This window comes from Budorcas taxicolor, chromosome 10 (genome assembly GCF_023091745.1).
Source record: "Budorcas taxicolor isolate Tak-1 chromosome 10, Takin1.1, whole genome shotgun sequence".
Classification (NCBI taxonomy): domain Eukaryota; kingdom Metazoa; phylum Chordata; class Mammalia; order Artiodactyla; family Bovidae; genus Budorcas; species Budorcas taxicolor.
Genome location: NC_068919.1, coordinates 85158138 through 85178005, shown reverse-complemented (window position 1 = coordinate 85178005; position 19868 = coordinate 85158138). Strand labels below are relative to the sequence as shown.

Here is a 19868-nt window from a genome sequence, read left to right as displayed (position 1 = left end):
ATAAAATGGATGGCACTCAAACTGGTGATCCAGAAGATAATGATGGGAAAAGACAGAGAATTCAAAACGGGAAAAAAGTTGATATGAAGACCCAGAATGCTTCAAAAAGGAGTTTCAGAAGCAGAACAAGACAAAAATGAATGATTTCCCCTGAAATAAGGAAAAACACTAGTTTCAAAACTGAAAGGGCTGACCAAATGTGCAGAAGGAAGTATGGACAAAGACCCAGACTGAAATATTGATTAAATTTCAGAATTCCCATCTGTAAAATTTCTGTAAGTTTAAATTTTTTGCTCAACTTATAAAGCAGAGAAACTGAATCACAGTTATTGAAGAGAATGTAAACATGATAAACCTTTAAAATATAAAAACAATAAAAAAGTAACTGAACTTAGAGATGGAATGTGGAAGGGAGGATAGGAGGCGATATGCGTACAGTGAATGTCAAACTGAGAATCAAGAAATAAAATGTAAAGTTGAGAAAAGATAAAACACAAATCAACTGTATTAAGTTACTAACTACTGTTAAAAGTCTAACGAGTGAGACTGGGGTTAAGACTTTATTTACTCTGTATATCTATCCAACTGAAAAACAACTTTTAATGAGGATCTGGCAAAGAATCAAGATACTGATGACTTCTGAAAAAAGAAGCAGATGAGGAGAAAGAAGGGGGGCTGACAGGAGCAGCAAGGATTCCAGGCCAAATTAAATTATGGTTAATTTGCTTGATGATCTTGAGGGCAGGAACCCACAGTTCTCCCCACAATAGGAATTAAATGTACGTGCTACCAGCTAATGCTTAGTGCGGAGGAATTTGCAAGACAGAATGCTGAAAGCAGAAAAAGTACTTCTTTTCTGTTGACACCAAAGGCTGCCCTCCCCCCAGATTCAATCAAGTGACATTTAACTGCTGGCATGGGAGGAGGTTACTGCCAGTAAGATGAACAGTAGACTCGTGCCCTCCCTCAAAGTACACTTCTGAATGCACACTTAGCTAACACAAAGGGAAGAACAGACATGGGGTCAAGTATGCCACCATTACATGCTTACATTGTTGATCAGGTAGACGCCTCGCCCCCTGGAAGAGGCCACTGGTTTTACGATCCAAGGTCCCCGGTCCTTTGAATATGAATCTGCTCAAAATATTGGAAGACAAAAAAAAGAGGGGGGAGAAAGAAAGGACATGAGTTTATTACCTCAAATTTCAACATGGTTATCTACCCAGGTACCCAAAGAATTTTCCAAATTTCCAAGCGAAGGGCAGCAGCTAAAATGACCTGTATTTTTGGACTAGCCTTAAAAATGAGAAGAGAGAGAGAGGAGGGAAGGAGATAAGGAGAAAAGAGGAGACAGCAAAATTACATAATATATTTCTTCCATCACTTCCCTTCTTGAATGAGAGGATGAAGACAAAATAAGGCACATATTCAGATGTTCGTCTATTACTGTCACAAACCACCTTCAAGAATCTTGCAGGCCATGCAATCTCTATTGCAACTACTCAGTTCTGTCACTGTAGCTGAAAAGCCACCAGAAAGAATATGTAAACAAAGGGGCATGGCTGGGTCCCCCAAAACTTCATGGATGGACACCAGATTTCCTATGATTTCCACATGCCACAAAATTTTATTCATCTTTGATTTTTTTTCCCAACCATTTAAAAATGTAAAAAGCATTTTTAGTTCATGAGACCAGATTTGACACAAAAGCTGTAGTTTGCAGACACCTGTTCTACATAATGAAATACTAAGCAGACACACAAAATGAGAATGTTATTGAGAGGGAATGAGCTCAAAGACAGGCTGTTGACTGAAAAGAAGTAAAGTGCAAGGCACTGGGTATCATACACTCCCATGTGTTCACAAACACACTCAGGTCATGTGCTAGTAAGTGCTTAGAATATCTTTAGAAGTATATATATAAATACTATACTGATCACTTCTGGGGAGAACTAGATGACTGAGAAACAGAGGAGGAAAAGGCTTTTCACTGATTATCGTTTTGTACTTCTCTGTGCCATGACTATATTACCTTTCAAAAAGTATAATTTATGTAATTTTAGAGTCTTATAATGGATGGCATATTTACAATTAAAAGACAAATTAACCTTTATTAATCTCTATAAAGTGAAGCCACTGAATACATGTCTATGTATACACTTTATTTTTTCCATTTTGCCATTATCCCCAAATTCAGAGATTACAATAGATTGAAAACAAAAAGAACTATTAAAAGAAAACAAAAAGATTTTTTTAACTTCATTCATTCAGTACTCCTAAGTACCCAACACGTGTCAAGCGGTTCTCGAGTGTGTGGAATGCAGACAGTCTTCACCTTCATAGAGATTAGCCCAGCAGAAAGGCAGACACTAAGCAAGAAATCAGACATTCACAAAGAGGAAGGGAGGGAGCCAAGGAATGCCACAGAAAATGACCAGACCTCACTGGAGACAGAACCCTCTGGGAACAAATGAATGAAGAGAAAGCTTGTTTTCAGAACAGGGAAAATCTAGCTAAATGCAACTTCTGCCATCTAACACTTTTAACAAATCTTACTTTGTGCATTGGCCTTATCAGAAGTTGTTGCTTCTATTGGTGCTTCACGTTTATCATAGTCTCAAAATCTTAAAAACCAAAAATTTGTCCTTTATGCTAGTCGTTTCTCCTTGGTTTCTTGTATTTCAGAACAAGGATTGATTTCTTTCACAGGTTCCAAAAAGGTGCATCAGAAGCAGAGGCAGGGCAAAGAGCTGGGCAGTCTGTCAGGACGAATACACTAGACCGGGGGCCCAGTGCTCTCCAGTGCCTCCTATCTCCTAGGGTGGCAGCATGCTCGGTCCAGAGGAAAACGCACTGAACCAGGAGTAGGAAGATCTGCGTTCTAATTATCCAGTCTAATCTTTAAAATGCAGGCTTTAAGTCTGATTCAAATTATGAGATCTCTCATAATCCTACTATTAGGATTCTATAAGTTTACTGATAGCTATGAAACCCAGTCATCTGCAGTTAACTGGCTGACATCAAAGTTTTGCTCATTCCTTTGAATTACTTCTGCCTCTCTTACATCTAAAGATAGCCAGAGGACACAATTCTGGCCCGTGAGGAGTAACCAGGAATCTGCTGGACTGTGGGGTAAGGTCTCTGCCTTTCTGATATTGGTGCCACCCTGTCTTCCTTCTTCCTGTTTAGGAAAGTTGTCCACTGGGGGGACGTGGCTGCAGCTGGCAAGATTTTTGCTTAGGATCTTTGGTGTCACAGACCTCCAACTGTACCACACACCGCCACACTAGCAGCAATGGCACGGGAATCCAGCAAGATCTGGTCCGTATACTCCAAGCCTCACATTCTAATTACTGGAAACAGTTTGGCAATATCCACGCTTTCACATCTCCTGAGGCAGTGTTTGGTCTGTGGGCTTGGTCTCTGCAAAGATGCATTTCAGGCTTTCCCTTATAAGAACAGAAAGCTACAAATTCATGAGACCTGCCTTGACTGCTATCTCTATCATCTTCAGGCAGCCCTCATGTTCCTTACCAGTTCTCTTCCAAAAGCCCTTTGCAGGCTATTCACACGCCTTTCTGCTCCTCAAACACCCAAACCCAAGCCCAGGCCCCTTATTCCTGGTATGTGTCCTCATCGCCCTCCTCACCAGGAAAGCTGGTAATTTGTAACATAAACCCATTCACCTGCTTCCCTCCCGTGGAAAAGTGCTATCTCAATGACCACTTAGCTTCCTTCCTTCCACCTTTCAGGGGAGAGACTCACCCTTCTACTCGCGCTCTTGATCAAACTCTCTCCTGCCTCGTCTGGGATCTCATTCCTTTGCTCGTATCTTCAACCTCTCTCTCCACTCTGACTTCTCTGTGGTTCTTCCTCTCTCTCTTTTTCTCGTCCGTGGGAATCACATCCACCTCCACATCTACAACTTCAAGAATCTATATCCCTGGCCAAAATTCAAAACTGCTTTTACAACTGCCTGCAAAACATCACCACATAGAAGCCGGTAGGCACCTCAAATCCACACCAGGTCCAAAATGTGACACTCCTCTTGCCCTTCTAGAATGCAGAACCCATAAGAATTTGAAGAATATGCTGCAGTAGCAATTCTACTGAAAAACAAGTCAGGCTTGAACAGATGGGGGCACTCTGACTCTATCCAACCTTCTGAATGAGCATTCAGCCCTCAAACCGGCCTCCAAAGGGTGGGGAAGAACCACAGAATAGGAGCTAGTGGAGAGGGAAAAGGGAATTTTCAACTTAATATCTCTTTAGTGTTTAATACAGAATTATTCTAGACTTTGGTTTCTCATTAGGGATTCAACAGCAGGAGGTGTTCATTATCAGGAACCCTTTTACATTGCTGACGTGGTAGCTGAGGCATTTTTAGGCTATCATGTTGGCTTACTACATAATTTTTTTACTTTTTTTATTTAACGATGCATCTCAACATAACTTGAAATAGGAAATATTATTGAACATGTGTTATGTACCTATCAGGCCCCATTCCAAGTGCTTTCCATGTATTAAGCTACTTGAACATCCCAGCACTATAATATTTATAGAGGTAACAGTCCCAGTGGACAGAGGAGAAAGGTAAGACACAGAAGGTTCTGGTATCATGGCTAAAACCCCCTAACTACAAATGTTCAGCTCTGAGTACACTGTCGCTCTGAAGTTAACTTAATTCATGTACTGAATTCTCTGTTCTGACCCATTCTAGAGCTTGCTGTGGACCAACACTGAACCACTAGTCCCAGCATGGGCAACAAGTGCTCTCAGAGGAACGGCCTCTCCGAGGTGAAGTAGGCCTGTGACCACCCCTGACGCGAGTCCCAGAGGATGAACACCCCACTGCACGACCGGACCAGACTGAAAAGTCCAACAGGTTAGCAGAATCAAAGCCAGGAAGTCTAGAGCAAACTTTCTCTTCCTCTTTCCATGCTTCCTCGTGATAGAGGAAGAGTCTCTCTCTTGGACTTAGTGAGAAGAAAACTATCCGTCTGTCTATCCTGTGTTGAATCTGATCTCCCTCATAGAAGTGGCTTCTCTCGAGGGAGGTATTGAGAGACGGTCATTGTGTGCACACCCCCAGTGTCTTTAGCCACAAGGCACAATGGTGAGGAGCTTGGCTCTGGAACCAAACACCTGTATAACCTATGGAAAGATACTTAACCTCTCTGTACCTTAGTCTTCTCACCTACAAAGCTGGGAGTAGTAACAGTTCCTACTTTAGAGTAAGAGACCACTTAGAAGAGGGCTTAACAGAAAGAAAATGTTCATCAGCTATTATTACTGCTTCTATTTCAGTTCAGTTCAGTTGCGTCCGACTCTTTGTGACCCCATGGACTGCAGCACGCCAGGCCTCCCTGTCCATCACCAACTCCCGGAGCTTACTCAAACCCATGTCCATCGAGTCGGTGATGCCATCCAACCATCTCATCCTCTGTCATCCCCTTCTCCTCCCGCCTTCAATCTTTCCCAGCACAGGGTCTTTTCAAATGAGTCAGTTCTTTGCTTCTATTTAGACTCTCCCAAAAGATCTGCCTCACTACTTCTCTGTACTTATGCCTCTTCTGTGCACTAAGTCTATTGAGACAGGCTCTGCCCACCAAGGAGCAAAACCTGAAACAGCCTGTCTCCTCTGTCTGGACATAAAGAGGCCTAAGTTCACTTTAAGGCAAAAGAAACAATGACACCTGGATGCAGGCCACACATTCCTATCTAGCTTAACCAAAAAGACAGCGGACATCCACATTACTATTGCACTCCCATGAATATATTTCAATTAGTCTAAACTCCAAGGAAACAGGGAGATGAACTGGCACCTCTAAACCCTAACACTAAAAGATGCGTGATACTTGTACCCCCGAAGAACATTAAGTCACACACGTCCAAAAGTTGACGTGACAAACATTCCTTAAATGACAAGAGGAAGAGGGATACCGAAAAGGGTGCATCTGTAGTTCATACGCAGAAGTATATCCATCCTTACATGGGCACTAACTCATCAATGAAAAAGCACTTTTCGTATTAGACAGGAGCTCATTTATATGACACCCCAATGTGTCCTTACATACCTGACACTGACAAGCTTACTAAGAATAAACACACACAGACATACTCAGAATAAAACAGTGTTAAAGTTATCTCTGCAGCTGTTTCACTAAAGGAACAACTTCTTAAGGATTTGAAAAGCCCTTGGGAGTAAATAACTCTGCCCCAAGTTCAGTTTCTGGGGTTGGGGATGAGGGCTGGGGGCTGGGGATGGGGCACCAGGAGTCAAGCACTTACTGCAGAATTCCGCATACTCAGCTGGCAGCAGGAAGGTCTGGGGGAGGATGTGAAAAGCCTTGAATCCATGTGTATGCTGCATTCGAATGATGTTTTTGTACAGTCGGTCCTTCCGGGTTAGTTCATATGACCTAAGTTTCATAAAAGCATTTCCATTTCAGTAAACTATGACTCAGAGGTTTGCCTATGTTAAAGAGTTCCTAGTTCATGAGCAGTTACTGGGGACAGTCTTATACCCCAAATCTATCACTTTGTCAAGGAAATGATCACCTTAAAACCAGGGCAATCACTGCTACCAATCAGGGATTAGAAGCTGGCAAACTACAAAGACGGGCTTCAGTTAGCCATGACTGCATTCATGAGTCTCTGGGTTGTTGCACTGTTTAAAGACCATCCAAGAATCTTTGCTATAACCATTAAAAACACATTCCATCTGTTGTTCAGTTCAAAATTTTCACTTTGATTTCTTAAAATCAAAGGTTTCTTTGCCAGACCTAGGTATCACCAACACTTCTTCCTTACCCACTGTCCTCCTTCGATCTAGAGCAGAGGTCCTCAAATATTAGTGTGCATAAGAATCACTCATAAAAGTTCCTTAAAAATGAACGTTCCAAGATCACATCTCCCAAAATTGGGGGATGAAGTCTAGGATTCTGCATTTAAACATGTACCCCAGGTGATTTTGCTACAGATGGTCCAGAAAACTGATTTGGTCTAAATCAGTGATTTTTGAACTTGACTGAGATATGGATCACTCATTGCTTTTAAAATATATAACTTTCTAGGAATATATTTACCAAGAAAGATTAAGCACCTGGAAGGTGCTTTTTAAATATACACCTTCTCTGGAAATGGTGATTCCTTGAATCTGCAGTTAAGACCTGTGACTGTAATGTACCCCCAGTGATGCTTATCATTAAGCAATTAGAAACACTGAACCAGAGGATAAGAAAAACAACACATTCTCGTACAGCTACCCAGTATTAGTGGTCTCCAAACATTTTTGCTTGGTACTCCTGATACAAATTTTGGGAAACCACGTATATTTTTAGTTGACATGTAAGATTTTTCATCATAAACTTAAATTGTTCCAAAGGATCTAATGAATGGCAAATATAGTTTTAAAATAAAACTATAACAGTATCCTTTTAAGTATATTCAAGGGAACCTCAATAACAATAGGATTCATTAGCCACTGTGCATTTTCAAAGTATTATAAAAGAAAAGGCTCTCCTCATCAGTAAATATTTCACTTTTTAAAATATTATATTTTTTTACTAAAATTAACATAAAAACAGGAAAATAAACAAGTCACAAATGAGAGCATGATAAACTTCAGTCTACCTGTCTGACCACCACTGAGCACAGAACATTCCCAGCGCCCCAAAAGCCACCCTCATACTCCCACCCAGACATGACTCCCTCCTTTCATCCTTGCGTTTACTTCTTCCATTACGTTTCCCACAAACAGCTCAGCCTAACATAACAGCTTCAGTGCTTGTGTCTTTTACATTATATTATACCTTTTCTATAAGAAAAATGTGCATACAAATTATATTTAATACTTTTTAATTTCCTGTGATCATAAGGCTGTGTCTGTTATACATATATTGACCTATCATTACAGGAACATAGTACACAATTCATCAAAACACCATAAACACTGTAACTTTTGATTGTAATGTATATCATACTAAAATTAATTTCTCCATTTTGATAATTACACTATGGTTATAGCTGATGTTAACAGAAGGAAAACCAGGTAAAGAAAACAAAGGAACTCTGTATTATTATTTCTGCAACTTTTCTAAAAGTCTACAATTATTTAGAATAAAAAGTTACATTAAAAGAGTGCACACTAACATTGGAAACATTTTAAGTGTTTGCATTCCTCTTGTACATGAGTCAGCTGAGCTCCTCCAATTCAAACAGAAGTCAAGAAAACATAGGTTAGAATTTATGAATACTGAGTTCAAATTGAGATGAAATTCCTATATACCTACAGCGTATTTCAAAAGCTATTGAAATAAATAATATATTACTAACAGGCATTAGGAATGCAGTCTCTACTGTGGGCTATTTTAAGACTGTTTAAATATTTCTTTAAAATAGCTGCATCTGATTTACTTCAACTAACCAGTTGCCCATTTAGAAAACCAGTCCCATCTTCCAGACATTAAGGAAGAAACTAAGGTTTAAACTATTCTCTGCCCATAAAGCTCAAATATAAAATAAAATTGGAACCTGTTGAAAAGATTTAAAATACACACTTATCTAAGATGATGAAGAAATTATTTTATGTCAGAGACAGCAAAAGCTCGGTATTTATACACATTAACTGAATATGAGACAGTAGAACTGAATAATCAAGAAGAAAACTTCATTTCATAAAAATGAGGAATAAAATACATGAAGTGCTTAAAAAGAAAACTTCCTGAGTGAGTAACTGGGGCATAAGTCCTGGAAATAAAATATAACATAACCACTGAGCAATTAACAAAATTTTTATTAGATTTGCATCTCTTCATTAGATAGATGAGATTACCTGCCCTCTTCCCCAACAGGCCATGAATCTCGGCCATGTATCTCTCTGTCGTTGAATATTACTCACTGCTAGAATAAAGCAGGGGATTCAGCATCAATTCTATTCCTGTTTTCTTTTTCACAGATGTAAACACTGAGAAACATAATAGCTAACACTTATATACAGTGTTTACTATGTGGCAGGCATGTGATGTTCTAAGCACTTCAGATCTTGATACATAAAATCCTCACTATAGTCCTACAAAGTGTGTGTTATTAGTATCTTCTTTTTACAAATGAGAAAGCTGAAGCTCAGAAAGCTCACCTGCCCAAGATCAGTCAGCAGAGCCGAGATCTGGGCCCAGGCAAACTGGCTACAGAGCTCCTGCTTCTAGCTACTAAGCAGTATTGCCTCTCGAGGCTGACATTAACCAATGAGACTGGAAGAAGTTTAATACAGCAATGATCCTCAATTCTTTGAACTATTTACTAATTATAAGTCAAAAGCCATAAGATGACCTATCATTAAAATTTATATTTAATGATTTATCAGCTGACAACTTGATCATGTCCTTCTTTATCTCTGTTAAAAAGCAAAGAAATAGAAATCACTAACAGGCTAAAAGATTCATTATACTATTACCTGGAGTAAACATCAATTTTTTTCATTCCATATTTGGAACTCTGGAAAGTTTTACATCTGTGCATAATATACATATTAAGAATCTAGGTGGGCTATTCTTTTATAAAGGGGAAAAACAGTAACTGAAAAAGAAGGTGAGAGGTGAGAATCTAGCCACATTGAGGGGCTCACAAGCAGCTCGATTTGAGGAAAGAGAATCTATGGGATTTGCAATCCAGAGTAGTGTATTTTAAAACCATCCATCCTACAGAGCCCTCGCAAAGTCTTCAGCTACATCCAGGAAGGTGAACACCTCAGTCTGATTTAGAGACAGCTGCCCTATATCACAGACTTCCTTTTTTTTAAGATGTTAATTATCTCTGCTGGCTACACGCCTCAATGTCAGGTACCTTTAAATGGAGTAAAGTAGCTGCAAGAGCATTACCTGGGAAAGTGATTAACCTTTTGTGCTTCAGAGAGGGTACGAAGTAAGAAGGGCTTCAGGTGGGATCCTGTCCACATTAGGTTATAGTCAGTGCTGCTCGGATGAACCTAAGGGCAGATAAAAAGACAAGATAAGAACACCAGACAGCCCCTGGAAGAAAAATGGAAGAAAAAGCCATAGAGATTATTCACCCACAGAGCACTCACGGGGGTGGGCCCATTAGGATCTGATCCTAGTAAGACAAAAAAGCTGAGTGTAAGAACACGGGGATAAGCAAGTTTAAAGAACTGTGAGAGTTGGACAAGTACTACCTGCAAAGAGTAGAATTAACTCTTTTATAGAAGTCCATGATACCTCTTAATATTCTTACATATCAAAGTGAGAGATGAGGACTCCCTTATCAGACTGTCCTTGCAGATGCTGAGTACAAAGTGATATCAGATCTAAAACCTTATACCAACTCAGAATTCATTCATTCACTAGAATTCATTTGTTCATTCATTCAACAATTATGTACCCTCTGCCTCTGATTCAGCAGGTACCACTTTAAGGCCTGGAGATAAAAGATCAACAAAGGCAGGATATAAACTGGTATCAGAACTTCCTCAAAATATCTACTTCACGTCTCAACCTAAGATAAGAAGTGAGCAACTAGACTTTTATCAATTGTCTCAAAATATCTACAATGGAAGTCTGTCCAGCATTTTTACCTGTCCCTATTGATACCAACATCCCCATTTTCCCAGTTTTCTTTGGGAATAACATACTCCTAAGGTTTTAAAGAACCTGCCAATCACCCACCCCTCCTTTCCCCCAAGGAGTAGACCCTTGACTCAAGCTAGTCCAATCATTCCATCTCCAGAGTGCAGTTCTTGAGTGGAGAAAGGCACAAGGACAATGAATAGAGGCAATTCATTAAACAGCAGCAAAGCTGGTCCTGAAGACTTCTGTTGCCGGATCCCTGGGGCTATTGCAGTCTCCCTTTCAAAGGCCTGCTTTTTCAGCTGTTCCTCTGATTCTGCATGCCACTCTATGCACATCTTTATTACAAATTCCTTTCCTTTTTGGTTTAAGTTAGGCAGAGTCTGTTGCTGTTGCTTGTAATCAAAGAGCTTTAACTGAGTATTAAACAATTCCTTATGGATATCTCTGCCTCTAGCCCATGCCTAAAAACATAGCAAGGAAAAAAATTAAAAAAAAAACAAACAAAAAAACCCCCACACAATCTTGTGGAAATATATTTGTTTTCCATGTATTTCATGGTAAAGCCACTCAGAAAGTCAGTGCAAATTCTGCATCATCTCTAAGTAGGGGTCCCATGTACTTTCTAGAGCTAGCCTTGTTAGATCATAGTCATTTAGGTAGTTGGGATTTTCAGCTTTTGAGCAAATCAGGTAAGGTAATGAAAATGAGCTTACTTCATGAAATCCATGGGCTGTCAGAATGCTGCGTACCAGGCGACTGTCTGTTCGTACAATCTTGTAAGACAAGTGATAACGTTCTAAAGAAAAACAGAATCAAGTTCAATAACAGGAAAGTTAACTGTGGAGAAAGGAATAAAAGAGATAAATAGTAATATGGTGGCTGCCGTAATTACACAAAGTAACATTATACTGCTATCCTTATGCTACTAATAAGTGGATTATTTTGGAACAAGCGGATCTTAACCAGAGAACCTGAGTTTCATGGAGCTTCACAAAACATGGGGTGGGGGTGGGGGGAGAAATGACATCCTTGTTTTCAGTAATTTCTAGTTGCAATTTAACAGTACCTTCAATCAGGAACGTAAGCAACAAAGCAGAATGGTACTAGCAGTGCCTGTGACCCTGCCACCCATAGAGAGCAAGTATTCTAAGATTCTTTTACAATTGTTCAGTTATCTTAGAAAACCCCTTATTCTCAGGAGGTCCTTGGTGGCCCAGTGGTTAGGACTGTAGGTTTTCACTGCGGCGGCCTGGGCTCAGTCCTTGGTTGGAGAACTGAGATACTTGCAAGCAGCAAGGCACAGCCCCTCAAAGAATCCCTTATTCTCACAGTATTTAAAAATTAATAGAGTTAACAGACCTACCACTAAGTCATGTTATTTAGCACACTAATAAAAAGCATACATATCAAAACTTGGTTTTGAAAAATATTCTGAGACTATATTTCAATACAATTTATTTTCTTTGTAGTCTTGTGTATCTTTAAAATACACGTAAAAGACATTAGTCTGAGAAGAGACCCACAGGCTTCCCCATACTGCCGACACCACTCACTACACCAAAAAAGGCTAGGAAGCCCTGTTCTAGATAGCCCCATGTGCAACAATTCTGATCACCAGCATATCTTAGACCAGAGATATGATAAACTGGTGATGCGCAGACCGAAACCAATCTGCAGACCTGGCTTGTTCGTTCCTCATTGTGCTTAAAAAAAAAATTGAGGGTGGCTTCCCTGGTGGCTCAGGGATAAAGGATCTGCCTGTCAATGCAAAGACCCAGGTTCCACCCCTGATCCGGGAAGGTCCTACAGGCCGCCGCAGAGCCACTAAGCCCGTGTGCCACAACTATGAAGCCTGTACTCTAGAGCCTGGGAGCCTCAACCACTGAGCCTCTTGTGCCGCAGCTACTGGAACCCTCATGGCCCAGAACTCATGCTCGGCAACAAGAGAATTCACCCCAATGAGAAGCCTGCACACTGCTATTAGAGAGTAGCCTCCACTCACCCCAGCTAGAGGAAAACCTGTGCAGCAAGGAAGACCCAGCACAGCCAAAAAAACAAAAACATTTAATCTGTTAAAATAAATGAATAAAATTGAGGGACTTCCCCGGTGATCCAGTGGCTAAGACTCCACACCACCGATGCAGGAGGCCTGGGTTTGATCTCTAGTCAGGGAGCTATAACAGATCCCGCATGCCGCAACAAAGATTGAAGATTCCGTGTGCCACAACTAAGACCCCGCGCAGCCAAATAAATGAATTAAAAATATTTTTTAAAAATTAAAAAAAAAATTAAATTTCTAATCTTTTGCAATCAGAGGAATTCATATAAAAATATAGATCTCTGAACTTCTCTTGAAAACCCTGGCAACTCTGGGCTCGCCCTTCGGCAAGGCAACAGTCAAGCCGAGACGCGCACATGCTCCTGTCAGTACAGACCCTCGCTGTCCAGGATCAGCACCTTCACCACTTGGCCTGCCTCACTCATCTCCTGCCAGGCCCCAGAGGGCACTCTGTGCTCCTGGCTAAGAGGAATGTCTGTAATCGTGTGAGGCTTCTATATACCTCGAAAGACTAACGTTTTCCCTGGCCCATTATATTCAATCTCTTTCTACACATCACTATAAATTGTTAGCTAAGAATTTGGCAGAAAGATTGTTTTAAAAGAACTGCACACTGAACAATTTCTGAGTGAGTATAATACAGAAACATATGAACAGGCTCTGGAGCAAAATTCAGCCTCGAGAGTCAAAGATAAGCATTTCTTTTTATAACTTTATGTGAAAACATTCATAAATCCCTGCTGCCACTTGCCCAGCCCTAGCAGGAACACCGTGCCAAGCAGACACAGGAGGACTGGAACCATAAGGCCAGATATTCCATACTTCTCATTCCCGCAGCAAACTTGTAGAGCCCAGGTACGGAGTTTTCCTAATGGTCAATCACTATTATACTGTCTTTACAATATTGTTATGAGAAAAGCAGTGGGAAGTATAATATAAGAAACAGCACGGTGCAATGCTCTAGAGTGTGTGTTCTAAGGTTTCCTAGAGCTTACCTCTATAAAAACGATCAATACGAAGAGGAATTAGCTGAACTGTTTCACTCTAGCAATAAGTAATATTCAACTATGGATAAACGATCCAACTAATTTTGTAAATGAACAATTCATATATTAAGAAATGCATTTCTATTTTTTCTACTTTATGTTTATTACTTATTGAAATTTTAATTTACTCATACTGTTTTGCTCAATTTTGTATATTTGTTAAGATTGTGACATAGCTTAATCCAGGGCACATATTCAGTTTTTGGAGATACAATGATCACAGTAAATTTAAGAAGTTTTTTTGGAGTTTGAGTCCTGGTTTCAAGTTGGGGAAGGAAAGCACAAGGTAAGCGTGGAATATATTGCTATCCCAAGAAAGAGAACAGTCACAGGACTGAGAACACGCCACAGGGTCTTGAAGGGGCTCCCCAAAGCCAAATTTGAGGCAATTGGAATGTAAGAATGAATGCTGACAGAAATAGATTTTTAACTCACTTATAAAAGAGAAAACCACCCATGAATCCATACTGCTAAGAAGGTGAGAAAGCTATACTAGTTTTCTAGGGTGGAAATCCAATACAAGTGTCGTCAAGGCATGGGCAGGGCTGCGTTCCTTTCTACTGGCTCTGGGTGGAATCCATTTCCTTGCCTCTTCCAGCTTCTGAGACTGCCCCCATTCTCTGGCTGGTTGTCCCTTGCTTCTGTCTTCAGAGCCAGCAATGGCAGGCCTGGTCCTTCTCACACTGCATTCCATGCCTATCTTGTAATTACATTGGGCCCACTTGAAGAATCTCCTTATCTTAAGGGTTAGCTGATTAGCAACTTTAATTCCTTCTATGACCTCAATTCCCCTTTGCTAAGTCAGGTAACATTTTCACAGGTTCCGGGGATTAGGAAGTAGACATCTTTGGAAGATTACTATTCTGTCTACATAGAAGGGGAAGCTCTTCTTTACAGAAAGGCCAGCTAATAAACGTAGAAGGACAAACTGAAATATAAAATCACCATTTTACAAAAACTGTAATAGTAAGTGATTCAGACAAAAAACAATGACCACCAATGAGTGAGAGGCTAAGTGGAGAATAGGTTATTCAGACATCTCAAAACATCACTACAGAGAATGCCTGTAACAAGAGACAAGAGTACCTTTAGAATGAAGCAATCTGGTAAACACTATCTAACCAAACGATTTAACTTGTCATCACTAATAATGCAATAAAATGATGCCATATGCTTCCCAATGTGATGCAGTGAGTGACACATGGCTTCATTAAGTGATAGTCCTGAAAATTTTTTCAACTTTTTTTAACCTGAATCTAAATATGTGAAATCAATCTGACAAGCCCAAACTTAAGGACATCCACAAAGCAACTAGTCTGGAATCTTTAAAAATGTCCATGCTATGAAAGACAAAAAAAAAAAATCCACTAAATGGATGTAGATAATAAAGGAGACTAAAGAAATATGACAACTAAATGCAACCTCTGATTGGATACTCAATTGGGAGGGGGGACCAAGATAAAGGACAAAATTGGAACAATAAGGAAATCTGAGCAGAGACTATGCATTAGACAAGAGGGTTTCAGCAATGGCAGATTTCCTGAGGGTTATCAATGTACTCTGGTTATAGAGAGGATCCCTTGTTCTGAGGATAAACTTGTTGAATAAGGTATTTAGGCATGATGTACTTGAACTAATTCTCAAATGGTTCAGAGACAGAAAGAGAGGGAGAAGCAAACATGACAAAATGTTAATAATAATGTTAATAACTGTGAAGCTAGGGAAACAGTACACATGAATTCACTGTACTGTTCTCATAACGTGGGAGATTTTATTTTTTTAAATAAAATGTTCAGAAAAATGAAATAAAACCAGGTCTTTTTCATTATAGTAGCTGATCACTGACATCCTCAGTTTTGCGTGTAAAAAGCCCAAGCCTCAGAATCTGCCTGCAATGCCGGAGACCCTGGTTCGATTCCTGGGTCAGGAAGACCCCCTGGAGAAGGGTTAGGCTACCCACTCCAGTATTCTTGGGCTTCCCCAGTGGTTCAGATGGCAAAGAATCGCCTGCAATATGGGAGACCTGGGTTCGATCCCTGGGTTGGGAAAATGGGAAGATCTCCTGGAGAAGGGAAATGGTACCCACTCCAGTATTCTGGCCTGGAAAATCCCCATGGACAGAGGAGCCTGGCGGGCTACAGTCCATTGGGTCGCAAGAGTTGGACACGACTCAGTGACTAAGCACACATCAACTGCTGGGAACCAGGACTGCACCCGATTTTCTGCCGGCTCTACAGTGCCTGCCCCAGGCCACAGGGAAGACGATCGGTAAGGTGTATGGAAAACTGTATCTGTGGAGTCAAACTGCCAAGGTTCAACTTCTGGCTCTGCTACTTCCTGCCTGTCATCTTAAATAAGTTACTTAATTTCACTATGCTCAATTTCCTCACCTATAAAATGAGGTTGATAACAAAGGGACTTATCTCACAGGGTAGCTAAAAGCATTGAATCAATTAATACATGTTGAGCTTTTAGAGTAAGAAAGCTTGCTGATAAGGGAATTTCCTGACAGTCCAGCAGCTAGAACTTGACACTTTCACTGCTGTGTTCAATCCCTGGTTGGGAAACTAAGATCCCACAAACCACAAGGAGCAGCCAAAAAAAAGAAAAAGAAAAAAGTTTGCTGATACATAGGAAAAAATTTTGTATAGTGGAAAAAAAAAAAAAAAACCACTGCAAAATAGCTACAAATATATATACTGATACACAGGATACATACTAAGTTATACACTTGGACTTCTTCTGAAACGATCTGGGGCTTCCTTGGTGGCCCAATGGTTAAGAGTCTGCCTTGCAATGCAGGGAACATCAGTTCGATCCCTGGTCCAGGAAGATCCCACAGGCCACAGAACAACTAAACCCATGAATCACAACTATGAAGCCCATCCCCTAGAGCCCGTGCTCTGCAACAAGAGAAGCCACTGCAAAGAGAAGCCCGCACACCACAACTAGAGAGCAGCCCCCACTCACCGCAACCAGAGAAAGCCCAAGCAGCAGTGAAGACCCAGTGCAGCCGAAAATAAATAAATCAACAAGCAATACCTGGTACGCCTGGGCTCCCTCTCCCCAGACAGAATCCAGTGGAGAACTGCAACTCTAAACTGAATTAACCAACTGCTCAAGTCAGAACGACCTCAGCCATGTTTTCTTCCATATAAAAACAAGAGGCAGGGAGAGCAAACTGCCAAATATCCAACACCTAAGACTCTAACACACATTGCATCAATTCCACTATAAGACTGTAGAACTGTCTCGTCAACCACTCACATGCATCCCAAAAGACAATCTGAAGTACTAGGACCCCTGGGAAGTTCCAGAACTAACTGTAGCACAGAAAAGACAAACAAGGAACCTATCATCTAACGTCCAGCACAGAAGCACCTAGAGAGTAGTGACGTGCTCTAAGGACTTGGTGGGACTAGAAGGAAGATAAAACTAACTTTTTTAAAATTACTTTAGAATTCAAGAATAACCTTTTCAATGGCAACATAGTGTATTTTTGCCTCCCTGTCAGAAAACTCGGTCCTGCCCTGTACTGGAGACTACGGCAGTCACTAGCCACGTGTAACTTGAGCACCTGAAGGGTGACTAGTATGACAAAGGAACTGAATTTTTCATCTTATTTAACTTTAATTGATTTTTAATTTTGAAACTCATACTCAATTTGGCCTCAGTACAAGTTGGAAAACTTGTTTGGAACAACTTGAGCATAGGAATTTACTATAATTTCAAACTATAACATTTATGAAATCCAAACACAGACCAAATGCTTCCAATGAAAATTCTGCACCACATGGAGATGGACTAAAAGTGCAAAACACACACTGGATGTAAAATATTGTCACAATTTTTTTATACTGAGCAAATGTGAAAATGATATTTTGGATTAAATAAAATGTATTATTAAAGTTAATTCCACCTATTTCTGCTTTTTTTTTTAAAAAATAAAGCTACTGAAGAATTACACCATATTTCTGTTGGACAGTACTAGTCTATACAAATGCAAACTGATGAAACGGACATATTCAGGGGCAAAACATAAAATGCTTCATTCCAGGAAAAGATTACTTTAAAGTGAAAATATCCGTTGCCTCTAAAATGCAATTCCACTTAAATATTCAAAGCATGTAATTTTGAAAAAACATGGATATGGTGAGTAAAAACATATTCCTGGAGTATTTCACAAATAAAGCATATGAAATCTTATTGTAGGGGGGTTCATGTTTGGGAACACATGTAAGAATTAAAGATTTTAAAATTAAAAAAAATAAAAAATTAAAAAAAAAATTAAAAAAAAAAAAAAAAAGAAGAAAAATATTAATAGTGAATTCAGTGAAACATTTAATAACAGAAAAAACAAGGTTGGTATCTCACACTCTAAGACCAACAGAAGATAACTAATGCCCTAGATACACTTCTCAAGGGGATTTAACCCAGGATTATGATCTGAGCAGATCTATGTCAGCTATATTTTAAGACAGAGGGAAAAAAAAAACACCAGCAGACCAAGAGTGTTTAACAACCCAGAAATCTCAGGAAGCAACTAACAAAGCTCATTCAAATTGGTCTTTTCATAAAGGAAGGTGAAGAAAATTATCAAACTTCAAGGAATTGGGAATATATAGAAAATTCAAAACCAATGTTTGACAAAACAAGTTTAGTGGCTTTTTTTAAAACACAGGAAAAAAATCTGAAAACTTAATAGGCTCCAGAAAATTGTGACTGCTTGAATAATAGCATGATTACATTGATGGATGCTAATGTCCAATAAATGTCAGATATTCTAGAAAAGAAGGGTCTGCCTATTGCCACAGAATATGGTGACAAGCAAACCAAAAAGAAACATGTTTGAGGGAAGGATTATTTACTTTCGTTGTTTTTAACCCACCTTTGACGTTTTGACTCTAACCATATTTAGAGGGAGATTCTCAGCAAATGTTAATCAGTCTTCAGTGACTTCAACTTCTGTGAACATGAATGAATCACATGCCTTTAAGTGGTAACCTAGGAACTCGCTGAAGGGATTAGAACACCAGGACCCTTGGGGAGGGAGGAAAATTCAAATCCCAGAAGCAGGTGCTAATCCTCCTCTGAACTCTGGCTTACTGTGGGGCAGGGATAGACCTTAGAGACATCTCAGAGTAGAGTAGAGCTTGTTCAACAAGTAGAGGAAGCGGCACGAAGTTTGAGTGCCTACTGTGTGCTAAACATAACGTGATCTCACTCTCACAATGCCTGCAAGGTAGCCATCATCTCCATTTTACTAATAATGAAATGGATTGAGAGAATGTAAGTGATTGCACAAGATTCACAGCTAGTAAATGCCAAAGCTGGGATCTGAAGCATTGACTCAGAACCCATGTAAAGATGCTTTCCACTCTATCATACAACAAAAGTTCAGATGCATGGGATGTGACCTTTGCAGACAGCCACAGGCTAATGTCAGGATTCAGAGCACTGCTTAAAATCAAAGATGAGGGAAGGTAAATGAAATGAAGACTATGGTTTTTCTTGTAGTCATATAAGGATGTGAGAGTTCGACCATAAAGAAGGTTGAGTGCCAAAGAACTGATGCTTTCTAATTGTGGTGCTGGAGCAGACTCTTTTGAGAGTCCCTCGGACTACAGAGATCAAACCAGTCAATCATAAAAGAAATCAACCCTGAATATTCATTGGAAGGACTGATGCTGAAGCTGAAGCTCCAATACTTTGGCTGCCTGATACAAAGAGCTGATTGATTGGAAAAGACCCTGAAGTTGGGAAAGACTGAATGCAAAAGGAGAAGGGGGTGGGAGAGGATAAGACAGTTAAACAGCATCACTGACTCAATGATTAATTGAACATGACTCTGAACAAACTTCAGGAGACAGTGAAGGATGGGGAGCCTGGCGTGTTACAGTCCATGGGGTAGCAAAGAGTCAGACATGACTTAGTGACTAAACAACAAACAACAAGCATAGAAAAACAACAACAAAAATAAGCAAAATTAAAAGCTAACTCTTTAAAATGATTCTCAAAGTGGACAAACTTTTAGTTAGAATGACATAAAAAAAAGATTCAAATCACTAAAATCAGAAATGAAGGTGTGGATATTACTACTATATAACAGAAATAAAAAGGATTATAAAAGAACACTAAAACAACTATATGCAAACAAAATTTTATAAAGTGAATAAA

General features: G+C 39.8%; 1 protein-coding gene across 1 annotated transcript in view; it reads right to left on the bottom strand.

Moving 5' to 3' along the window:
- TTLL5 (tubulin tyrosine ligase like 5) overlaps nt 1-19868 on the bottom strand; it is a 307681-nt gene that overhangs the window by 278193 nt on the left and 9620 nt on the right. Inside the window, exons 3-6 of the mRNA XM_052646434.1 lie at nt 11300-11382; nt 9882-9988; nt 6292-6422; nt 1052-1134 (exon numbers count right to left, since the gene is read on the bottom strand). Coding sequence (XP_052502394.1) covers nt 1052-1134; nt 6292-6422; nt 9882-9988; nt 11300-11382 — 404 coding nt within the window. The remainder of the gene's footprint in view (nt 1-1051; nt 1135-6291; nt 6423-9881; nt 9989-11299; nt 11383-19868) is intronic.